Source organism: Schistocerca piceifrons, chromosome X (assembly GCF_021461385.2).
Source record: "Schistocerca piceifrons isolate TAMUIC-IGC-003096 chromosome X, iqSchPice1.1, whole genome shotgun sequence".
Lineage (NCBI taxonomy): Eukaryota > Metazoa > Arthropoda > Insecta > Orthoptera > Acrididae > Schistocerca > Schistocerca piceifrons.
This window is the reverse complement of record NC_060149.1, coordinates 101,714,409-101,727,236: the sequence shown is the minus strand read 5'-3', so window position 1 is coordinate 101,727,236 and position 12,828 is coordinate 101,714,409. Positions and strand designations below refer to the sequence as shown.

Genomic DNA, 12,828 nt, shown 5'->3' with positions numbered 1-12,828 from the left:
AATTCTTGTAGAATATAAGTACTTGGGGATTAAAGGGGACCACTCACCGAAAAGCAGAAGTGGTGAGTTGTTGAAAGGCACATGGAAAAGATGGAAAACTTGCTATCTTTCAGAGTTGACACACACACACACCCCGTGCATGTGTGCAGTGTTTCAGCAGAGTTGGTATATGACGTGGCTGCTTTTGTAAGTGACCGGGGCTCTGCTGGTGTAGGACGAGCCTGTGACAGGTGGTGCTGGGTGAGTGGTTTGGGCATGTCTTGCACCTTGGTGTGCCACAGGAATATGGTCCTTGTGAGAAGGAGTTGGGAACTAGTTTCATTGGGATGGACTGGGATGTTCGTGGGTGGCAGAACACCACTTTAGGAGTGGTGGGAAGGATCTTGGGTAGAATGTCCCTCATCTCAGGCCAGGATGAGAGATAGTCAAAGTCTTTGTGGAGGAGTTGTTCTAGCCCAGGGGGATATTGGGTGATGGGGGGGGGGGGGTGCTCCTTTGTAGCTGATTCTTGTGTGGTGGGAGGATTGGGGCTGTGTGGGAGGAAGGGATGGCAGTTTTTCGAATACAGGTGACATGGTCATGCATGGCTTCTGTGACACCCTGGAGCTCCAGTTGCAACCATTACGGCTGCGGTGCACCATGTTCTATGTAACATCTGTCCACAAGATCACAGTTACACCACCTTCCAGCAACCAACCAGTACATTTAAACTCTGAATTCATTCATCCCTCCTCACCTGTTCCTCCTCTCAGAACTTTCTTTCCTTCTTCATTCTCGCGTGTGGTGTGATGGTATCTTACACACTTTCAACTACTGTCACGCCACAAAACAGTCTTATTGCTCCCAGCACTACTTCTTCTGTCCTTTCCACTTGATGAACTCTTGCTATATTATCCAGTTCTCATTATAACCACCTTACACTTTCACTTGCCCATTTCGCATGTCATTTCTCATTTTGTATCATCCATACCCCAATGGATCCCTGCTCCGTCTTCCTGCACCACTTCTGAAAAATATCTTTTTCTCTGGCTAAAACCCAGTCCAACACGTGTTTCAATCCCCAAGTGACCTAACCATAAAAATCCCCTACTCTGGATGCAATCCCTCCTTTCGTAATGAACTTCACCTTTTCAGGTTCTACCAGTCGCTATCCCTCATGGAACTGGTACTGCAAAAATATCTCTCCTTGGCACAGATACCCTAGAACCACCTCTGTTTGCTCCACAAGATAATTTTATTGTACAGTCCTCACTACGTACACCTCAGCTCCGAAATAGAAACCCTTGCACTCAGAAACCTGGAGGAGCATTCCAGATACCAACTCCATAAATTGTCCAATGCATTGACATCCTCCTCCTGTTATAGGGTATCACTATCCATAAACACCCATCCGTCTCACTGTGAGCTCCCTTTTTAGCCCTTCAAAGCACCCAGACCCTGCATGGCAGACTCGTTCAGATTAACCACATCTCCCAAAACTCCCTCCTAAAAACCCAGAACCCAAGAAACCCAAAACATTGTTGCTAACATCTCCACCAAAAACTTCAGTCCCACGGAAGTTTCAGTCCTATCCAAAGGTGTAACCTTCAGCCCTACCCTCAAATTTAACCATGTTGGACTTGACAAGTAGCTACTCTCCACCTCCCAATCTCTAAGGTGGAAACACTTCTTTTTCACCAGTCTCTCTGACCAAAGCAAACCTAATCCCAATGTTGAACCTTGTCTCACAGTTCATACCACCATTCAAGTGTGACCCTGCCCCCACCCCTCCCCTAACCACCCCCTAGCCAGCTCCCTGGAATTCCTTACCTCCAACTTGGCCTCACCAACCATCTCTAGATGCCTTTTGAAGAACACTGATCCTTCAGCAGAAGGAAAGACAAACATACACAGCCTGAAAAGAGATCCAGACCTAATCATCATCCCTGACTACCTGAACAAAATAATCTCCAATCTTTACTGAAATCCACAGGTAATTTCCAGAAGCTCTCACCTGAGTCCATCTCTCTCCTCACAACAACAATACCCCACACACCCACCTTCTACATGCTCCCCAAAATCCACAAACTCATCAGTCGTGGATGCCCCATTGTATTGGGCTATTGTGCTCCCACTGAAAGAATTTCCACTGTTTACCAACACCTCCACCCAATAGCCTGAAACCTAGCCTCCCATGTCAAAGATAATGGCCGCTTTCTTCACCAACTTTCCACCATCCCCACCCATTTACCTTCTGGATCCTTACTTGTCACTGTTGATGCCATCTCTCTATATACCAACATCCTTTATACCGATGGACATGCCACTACAGGACACTTCCTCTTCCAACATCCTTCAGTCTCTAAAGGTGTTCCCTCGTTCCTTATACGCCTTACCAACTATATCTTGACCCACTACTACTTTTCCTTTGAAGAGAAGGTTTACAAACAAATCTGTGGCACATTCATGGTTACTCACATGGCACCCTGCTATGTCAACCTGTTTTTGGGCCATCTAGGGAAAATCTTCCTAGTCTTCCAATAGTCCCAACCTCTTGTGTGATTAAAGTTCATTGATGATATCTTCGTGATATGGACTCAGGGCCAAGACACTCTATCTACATTGCTTCACAACATCAACACTTTTTCTCCCATCTGTTTTGCAAGGTTCTCCTCTATTGTACGTGCCACCTCCCTGAACACTGACCTCCACTTCTCTGATGACTGTCCACACCTCTATACATCAAACCCACTAACCACCAACAGTACCTGCATTTCGACAGCTGCCATCCATTCCACACCAAAAAATCCCTTTCGTACAACCTAGCCACCCATGGGCGACATATCTACAGTGACAAGATCTCCCTTGTCCAGTATGCTGAAGGCTTCACAAAGGCCTTTAGACAGCCAATACCATCCCAACCTAGTCCACAACAGATTTCGCATGCCGTATCCTCTCACACCACCAATCCTCTCACCTCCCCCAATAATCAGCTACAAAGGAGTGCCCCCCCCCATCACCCTGGACTGGAACAATTTAACCAGGGCTTTGATTATGTCTCGTCCTGCCCTGAAATGAGGGACAGTCTACCCAAGATCCTTAATACGTCCCCTACGGTGGTGTTCTGTTACCCACCCAATGAACGTACATGTCGTCTTAGTCCAGGGATGGGCAACCTTAGGTGACCTGTGGGCCTGATTGACATGCTCACCTAAGTTTGTGGGCCACCTCATCACATGACATGACAAATGCACTGCTAGTGCACAAAGTCAAAACTATAGTGACAGTGAAGTTAATGTTTATGGAGCAATGCACTGATATGAATGAATGGCACCCATTTCCCAACGCAGCAACAAATTATGCACTTTTGAAGGTATTTCCATTTTATGTTTAGTCCATCTTCAGATGTTTACCTTTATTTATGCATCAAGAACATCATTTCTTAACTTAGGTTGTTTTACAGTAGTAGTCTTACAAATTTCTTTTCCAGAATTCTGTAATGCCGTTAGTAAAGAAACAATGTTCACGACCTGTAAATAAATATTATAAACATCTGAAGAATAGTTTTGATAACTGATCACTTGGGACCAGGCAAATTCGCATTTTACGATAAACACGAAATAGATACGAATCTTGCCTGAAAACGCGAAATTACTTAATAGACGCTGTTTCATAGTGAATTGATCCAGATGATCTATTTATCAGGGATAGTTTGAAATAGCTGTATTTTCTGCATACAGTATTGAAAATGTAAACAGTTACTGGCATTGTACATCATCTGGCAAAACCCAATTTGGAAAGATAATGTGTGCAAGAACTTACTTGCAAAATACAGTGTATGAAAGCAACGATGTACCATTGTGCTCAATGATCTGGTGCCATTGCAGTATAGATGGTTGAATGGTCTGTTTAAGGTACATGTCACACAATGCAATGTACTACTCAGCCATGGGACCTAGCATTTTATAAGAAAGAAATGCCTTTGTTTGTTAGCTAAAGTTCAAAAGATGTTATAAAGCAGACAGTTTTAACATGGAAAATTAGGTGATGGATGTTTTGAACTGTAGTTGTATCGAATAGCGTTAGACACCGAGCCTGAACTAAGTTGTTAACGATAATCTTCTAACTTAAACAAGCAATTGGGTGTTAGCTGTCCCTGAATAATGCTTTGTGTTGTGCATTGCCCTTTTCTTCTTTCTTTTTTTGAAATAAGTGAAGCTACTAATCCTGGTCCATCACAGATTTCGATTACGACCCTTACAACATCAGAAGAGTTCAGTGATCCCTGTGACAATGTGTTAATTCTGATGATAATGTGTTAGTTCTGATGTAGGCTGCTGCCCAGTGAAATGGAGGCAGGGTTGGGTTTGTTTCCCTGCACCCTTCCTTCCTCTGTGGCAGTTAAAATTGTAGTCTGTTTAAGCTTGCGGCCATCTGCAGCGGTAGCCTATAGTGCCCTCCATCTGCTCTATAGTGATTGGAAAACCAAATCTGTAACATTTTTCAATGGACCAAAATTCTTCCTCTAACGTTAAAATTGAGTTGCTGTACGTTTGGTTCTACTTCTGTGCTAAGTGCCTTGTCAGTTCTACCTGTAGCGTTATCAAGCATGGGTCGTAAGGCTATGAATGCCCACAAAAAGTCAAAATTAATAGTCTGCAGACTTTTTAATCTTCAGATTGGGTGGAAAAAGACAATGTCCAGAAACACCTCATATCGGAGACATATTCACTCAACTTGTGGGAAAATGCTGCTGCTTTTCAACAGAACAATCATTTTTGAAAGCTTAAATGCAGCCAAACGAAGGAAGTAAAGGCAATTTTGGAAGAAGAAGGTACTGAAATTTTTGCAAAAGCAAACATTCCAGTCAAAAACCAGCACTTTAACAGTCATTTTCAAAGAACTAATAATTTGTTTGTCTCCACTCGTGCAGTGTGACAACCTTTTAAATTTGTGTTTCTAATCATTTACAAACAAAGAAAATAATGCCAATTTTGATGAAAATGGACACAAATTTTGCAAGAAATAGATACGAATTTTAACAAAAATAGATGCTACATTTTCAAGTCCCCACTGATAACATAGGCATGGGTTATTTCTGTAACTCTTAAAAAATAAGGTATCATTTTTGTTAATTTTAAAAAGTTTAAAATTTCAAATTGTTTGAACGTAGCACATACCACCTGTATTACACAGAAGTGAAACTAAGAAAATGTGATCAACATAAGGATGGATTGTCAGACCGATAATGCTTGCCCTCATGCACTTAGTACCTATTTGTAATAGTGAGACTATTTTGGTTGGCATCAATATTGTTTGTCAGTGTTTCCACTATTGACATATGAGAATACGAGCCCTGAGACTGTCATATTAACATATTGACAGTAATACTGAATGTGTGAAGCCCTGTTGACTTCCTTGTGACATTTCTGTGTTCTGGGCGGAGTACAGTGTAAGCATTTTTGTCTCTCTTCCATGTGTTTCATTTGTGGGCGACACTGAAACCAATCGCGGGCTGGATCTGGCCCACAGACGAGAGGTGGCCCACCTGTCTCCTAGTTCATCCCTGTACCCCTCCCACTCCCTGAAGCAGACTAATGTGCAAGACCTGCCCAATCTACTCACCCAACACCTCGTACTCCAGTCCTGTCACAGGCTTGTCCTACGCCATCAGATGCCATGCCACTTGTGAAAGCAGTCATGTCGTATACCAACTCTGCTGTAGACACTGCTCAACCTTGGAATGTAGTCTAATTAAGTTGGGTGATGCTGAGGGAATTAGATTAGGAAATGAGGCACTTAAAGTAGTAAAGGAGTTTTGCTATTTGGGGAGCAAAATAACTGATTATGGTCGAAGTAGAGAGGATATAAAATGTAGGCTGGCAATGGCAAGGAAAGCGTTCCTGAAGAAGAGAAATTTGTTAACATCCAGTATTGATTTAAGTGTCAGGAAGTCATTTCTGAAAGTATTCGTATGGAGTGTAGCCATGTATGGAAGTGAAACATGGACGATAAATAGTTTGGACGAGAAGAGAATAGAAGCTTTCGAAATGTGGTGCTACAGAAGAATGCTGAAGATTAGATGGGTAGATCACATAACTAATGAGGAGGTGTTGAATAGAATTGAGGAGAAGGGATCGGTTGGTAGGACGTATTCTGAGGCATCAAGGGATCACCAATTTAGTATTGGAGGGCAGCGTGGAGGGTAAAAATTGTAGAGGAAGACCAAGAGATGAATACACTAAGCAGATTCAGAAGGATGTAGGTTGCAGTAGGTACTGGGAGATGAAAAAGCTTGCACAGGATAGAGTAGCATGGAGAGCTGCATCAAACCAGTCTCAGGACTGAAGACCACAACAACAACATGGCTACCAACTAGGAATGGCCACTGCCAAACTGTTGCCAAGAACAAAGTTGATGAACATGCTCAGTTTCAGTGGCTGCTTCACAACACGAGCCATCTGGATCCTTCCGTCCTCCACCAGCTTCTCAGAATATGCAGATGGGGAGTTATCCTTACAACACAACCTCTGTTCCTATGATTGTCCTGGCCTCAATCTTAATTAACCCATTGCCCCTGTACCCTCCACCCAGTCTTCCACCCAGTCTCCTCCCCCCTCCCCTCCTCCACACAACACACACACACACACACACACACACACACACACACACACACACACACACACACACACACACACCTAGCTGGCAATCCGGATGCCTCCCACAGAGCTGTCAGGGCATAGGTTTGTTTTTGTGTGTGTGTGTGTGTGTGTGTGTGTGTGTGTGTGTGTGTGTGTGTCCGTCCGTCCTTACACTAGCTCGTTAAAGGATAACTAAAAGCTAGCAAGTTTTCCATCTTTTGTGTGTGTCTATGGACAACTAACGCTTTTGTTTTTCAGTGAGTGGTCTCCTTTAATCTCAAGGTATTTGCTTTTTATTGTGTCAGTCTTTGAATAATTTTCAGAATTGCATATGATGCATGTCAGTCTCAACACTATTCTCCAGGTTCTTATCCATTGCCCTGATAAAACTTGTCTTGAAATATTAAGCCTACATATCGCAAAACTTTATAGTTGTTTCTCTGTCATGTAGGAAAGTGTATTATTTGATCAATTCTTCATCCTTTTGTGCTTGTGTTGAAAGTTAAAACCAGTACTCCACCAAGGCTGTTACCTTTTTTGTGAAAATTAATAACTTCACACTCACTTCAGACCTGTTTCAGCTTTTTAATCATTTCAAGTGACAGACTGGGAGGTAAGAATATTGATTCATCACACTGAAGACAGAAATGATACCAAAGCTTTCTGGTCACTGACTGTACACAATTGGTCCTGAACAGATGTCTAAGACAGATAAATGCTTTTACTTTTTCATATTTGATTAATAGTTACATGAGCTTACAACTGTTCTTGAAAGGTTTTATTGTTGGGTTCGTAGTCGTTTCCAGGAACCTGATGTATAGAAATCTTCATGTACTACAGAGCTTGAATTCATATGGTGAGCACTTTCTACCCAAAAGCAAAATGTATAGTCATCACTAATTATGCTGCAACCTCATTAGACACTATTCTGTTGTTTTTGTAAACAGGCAGCCAAAAATATGTTCAACTTTCAAAAAGACTGCTGCCAAATGACAAAGTTCTGAATTTAACACCCTCACCTCCAGTATGAAACAGTTGGGAGAAAACATGGTATTAACTCTACTCATCCATAGTGACATCTATTAATCCATTTGGGATATCATTTTACACCCATTGTTTGCAGTATCGAGGTGAAAATTAAGCACTTCATTCAAAGATACTCAAGATACAGAGTGAGCCTCCTACAAAACACAAACTTCTATGATACTGCATGTTTCAACTTCAAAACCTAAAATTTTCCACTAATAAACTAAAGAATTTTAAATAGAACACTGATTGCATAGTCAGTCACTGGAGAGCAGCATGTAAAAATTCTAACATGGCGGCATGTTCCACGTGCTGACAACAGTAAGAAGATACACCCCAACTTACGCTCAGTGTGAGTTCTGTATTTTTCCTACCTTTATTTTGATGTCCAAAAACAATGAATTCATACTGTCCATACAGCACAGTACAATTATATTCTAAATTATGTAAAAGAACTTGTCAAAAATGTTCAAATAGCAACTTTAATCACACCTGCAATTCTGTATCTGTTTCTAATTAATTTCAACATCTTAATCATCTCCAAATAGTTTCATTCTTGATATCCCATAATTCATTCAGAGATAATGATCTACAAAAGTATTCACAAACTGAAACTGCAGGTGCTGGTCTTTTCCATGTATCATTGGAAGCAACTGTGGACAAGGTAGCTTCTGGAAGGAGGTCGTCCCTATATGCTTTCCATGGGATTTTAACATCTACCCTCAGTAGGATGAACTTAACATTTGATTTATAACAATCCGAACTCATTCTGGAAGGTTCTCTCACTATTAGCCTATTGGCAGTGACTTGCAGCCATAGAGGTGTTACCATAATTTTGTTCTTACTACCTGAATGCAAAAGACAGGAGAGGATGAAGCATTCCATGCTTGATTCTGAGATCAAAACATCTTGCTATTTTATTACAACCATTCCATATGGGTTTAGAAAGTCACTCTGCCTGTGTCATTCTGATCGTAAAGTGGCTAGTTGAAAGGGCTGCCATGAATTCATTTTCATCGTGCGGTGGTTTATATGCAAGTAACTCGCTCATCTAATGTCCTTTGATATACAGATCGTGCACATTGTGCTGTGCCTAAAAGTTTAATATTGTGGAAATATATGAACTTCATTTGCAGGGTGATCTTGGATGCATTTGAGCAGTACAAATTGTACACATTATGTTATAATGTTTGCTAATAACACTGAAATTTGTTTATATAGATGATCACGATGTTCTCCACTTCCTGACCACAAGCTTGCATCCTCCTGGGCAAGCACCTCCACCGCCCTCCCCAGCACGGGTCACTGACGAGGAGCAGAAGAAACTCAGTCAGGAATATGCAGATTATCAGAAGAAGCTGGAACAGCAGAAAGAAGAGTAAGTGTCTACACAAATGACTAGTAGTGTTTTAAGTCCATTACAGCATTTCCTGTTGTAGTTATAAGAGCAATGTTTATTACTCTCATTATTTCACATGATTCTTGTTAAATTTTAAAAGCATTTGACAGTTGTGGAAATTGCCATATCTGAAGAAGCTGAAAGAATTGTACTAGCTCTCCCCATTCTTTTGAGTGTCCATACATGGTAAGTCCCAGAGCATTGCAGCCTTTCTTCTCTTCCTGTGCTGCAGCACTATCCTATATTTATCACTTCGACTTAAACGTCCAATGGATACTCTAGTCGATGTTGACTCAGCCTTGCCCCCCAGTCTCTGCTTTCGTAACTCTGTTTTGCCTTTTGCTAATGACACACCCATTTTGGTTCATTTAACAAATGTCCTGTTATCAAGCTTGACCACCATATTAATTTTAAAATTTCTCTGTAAGTCACCCAGTACACAGTAGATGGTTGATGGGGGTTGGGGGTTGTCAGGTTATCCCTATGATGGTAGCCACCTGATTACAGGGAATGTGCTGCTGGTGTATCTACTCATCCTTCACCATGAATGCCCAGGGGTATATTTTAAATGGAACATGGGACCAACTCTCGACAACCCCCATGCCATAGCTTTAGAGGGATGACACCTAGTGGAAGACAGACCTTCCCTTCCCTCCCCAAGTGAGGTAGTGGTTGGCACCATGACAGAATAATCATAATTAAGAGAATAAATCTAAACCATGCTAGTGGTCATACGGCACCAACAGTTTCATCAGATAAGTTTACCCTCATTAGCTATGAATCGAGATGAAAATCGACCAGATAAACAAGCAAAGACACATGTGCTTAAACTCCCAAGACTGGTGGGCAGTCCTTCAGGTACCAAACCCTTATTTTTTGTAGAAAAAATTGATGTCAAATATGGTGAGGTCACTTCAATGTGGAAGGGATCCATGCTGATTAAAGCACCCTTCTCCTTTCCAGTCACGGGCATTGTTACTCTGCAACAAACTTCACGATATTACTTTCAGTTATCCCCCCCCCCCCCCCCCCCCCTCCCAAGAACAAAAATACTGAATGGTTAAGGGTATAATATTCCCAGGGACCTTGTATTTCAAACTAATGAGAAATTATGTGCAGATTCGGAAAGTCAGTGTCCATTCTATCAGTTTGCTCTGATAAGGGCCTGAAGATAACAATGTTGACAATGAAGCATTTATCATGGGTTTTGAGGGTGACTTTGTTACTGGAAAAAGTTAAGATTATGGTCTAGCAGTGTGATGTAACGCCCATTGTACCATCCACAATGTGGTGCTTAAAGTGTTTGAAATTGGGCCACATGTTCATTGAATAAACCAGTGTGGACAGAATGTCGGACAACCACAACATGAGGGTACCCTGTATGTAAAACCATCTCATTGCATCAGTTGCAGGGAGGATCACTCCCACCAATCACCAACCTGCCCTGTCACTGGAGGGGAACGTAAAGTCAAAGAATTAAAGATCTTTGATTGTTTGACTATCTTAATTCATCCATTCATGTGAGGGAGGGGACTCTCCCCCTTTCCTTTACTGAGGTTCCCCTCAACCCATATGATAAAGGGCAATCTACTCCCCCTGCCCATCCCAACATTAACAGATGTTTACTCCTTCCTTGTCCTGCTGCCTTAATTGCTGCAACCTCATACCCTAATGACAGGGACTTCAAATGGTGCAGATATTGGGCCACATGACAGGTGGGTCTACATCTGTTCATGACTCTTACCTCGATACTCCTACCGAAACCAAGTACTATGAGGAGGGCATGAAACCATAGGTGATTGTGGGTCCAGCAGCCCAATTGCCCTGGATCCTTCCTTCTGTAGAATCAAAATTGTGGAAGTAGATATCAGGTGGCAGGTGGTACTATCCCAAACTGAGTCAGTATTAGAAATTGGTATTTGACACACATGCAAACACAATCTAATGGAAATTTGATTGTTATTGTTGCCACTCTGTTGAATGGAAACAATCGCTCAGCCCATGATGGGGTGTGTAGACTGGTCATTGAGCCATTTATAGTGACCAAATACCATGATGGGAGCTGTGGCAGTACAATATATAAAGGGCAGTCACATGAGAATGAGAAAGATAAAAAAGTAAGATAACTTTTTATTATTTCAACAGTAATTACCATAACTGTGATGTTTATCCCACTTAGGTACAAGACAGATACTGTTTTCATCTGAAACAAATCAGTGGCCACAAATGTCTTTCCTCAGGGCTCCAAAATTATGGAAATTGCATTAAAAAAAAATAAATAAAATAAAATAAACAGTGCCTGCTCGTATGTTACCATAGTTGCTTAGAGTACAGTGCAGAAGTTTCTCTGGTAAGCCCTTACACATGCTCCACCCAGTCCCGATCTCTTCCCATGAAAATTCCATAATTTGGAGCCCTGAGAAGACATTCATGGCCATGAAATTGCTTCACATGAAGAGTTGTGTGCCTGGGTACAGTCATGGTCCCGTAGGCAGCCACTAACGTTTTTCTGTAAAGGCATTGACTGTCATGTCTCACAGTAGAAACGTATTAACAATTATGACAGTTACATTTGAAATAATAGAGAGTTTCCTTAAATGTGGTGGAAACTTTTGATAGATTGTAAATACTTTTGGATTAACCCTGTCACTGCTACAGATGTTATCTTTGCATTCATTCTGAAGTGGCTTTTGTTATGGCTGTACTGATTGGCAAATGCCGGTGCCTGTGCTGATATACAGAATTCTGGCCAGTATGAAATGCTTATCATCCAGTTTTTCAAAAACTATTAGCTGAGAAAAATAATTTTTTGCCCATTCTACAGTCTGATTTCTTTACCTAATAAAGAACTGATATTCTTTCAGTTATCCATCATACTTAGTAAGCTGCGTCAGATAGATAAAAAATTTACTCGCCAGGTGGCGGCGAGGGAAAACACACACAGGATTTAACTTTTACAAATAGTGGCCACTTCTTCTAGCAGAAGCGTTGAAGGGGAAGGAAAAGGGGTGAAGGAAAAACACTGGAGAGAGGTTAGGGAAAGGGTTACAGTTTAGAAGTCACCCAGAACCTCGGGTCAGAGGAGACTTACTGAATGGGATGAGAAGGAAAGTTTTTGCTTCTCATCCCATCTGCGTCCATTTACATAATATTATCAATAATTATTTTCATTGTTAGACTAAATGAAATATTGCACAAAATCTTAAAGATTATGCTGAGGTAAAAACACAGTGTGAAAACATTGTGTATGGTTGATTTTAGCTCGCTCATACATTGCATTGATTGAAATGTAGACAAGCTTTTATTTAAAACTGAACGTGGAACACGCGCGCGCGCCCACACACACACACACACACACACACACACACACACACACACACACGAGACAAAACTGTTGCTCATTTTTCCATTTGCCTCTTTTTCATGTGGCTGACCCTTGACTGGTTAGTGATCACATTGTTCATTGTGTATCTTCCACTGAATAAAATAGTAAAAAAACTGAGGCTACAGACGACACTGTCAATAGCTGAAGATCCACGTGCTGTACTAAAGAGAGTGGGGAAACCATTATTCAGTATACCGTCTACTCTGTTACAACAGTTATGTTAGAGCTGCCCAATAAACTGTAATGTGCTTTAATGTCACCCCACAAAAGAAACTGGTGGTAGGTGGGAGATTAAATTTATCTCCCAGCACACCACCTCTCCCTATCACAGGAGACGGTTGTGAAGGGTGAATTCTTTCTCAACCCGAGAAATTGGTGGCTGCTTATATTTATCGGCT

The 12,828-nt window shown here is 41.5% G+C and overlaps 1 protein-coding gene across 1 annotated transcript in view; it reads left to right on the top strand.

The window, feature by feature from the left end:
* LOC124721841 (protein ERGIC-53) overlaps positions 1–12,828 on the top strand; it is a 99,790-nt gene that overhangs the window by 25,284 nt on the left and 61,678 nt on the right. The window contains exon 7 of the mRNA XM_047246971.1: positions 8,868–9,024. Coding sequence (XP_047102927.1) covers positions 8,868–9,024 — 157 coding nt within the window. The remainder of the gene's footprint in view (positions 1–8,867; positions 9,025–12,828) is intronic.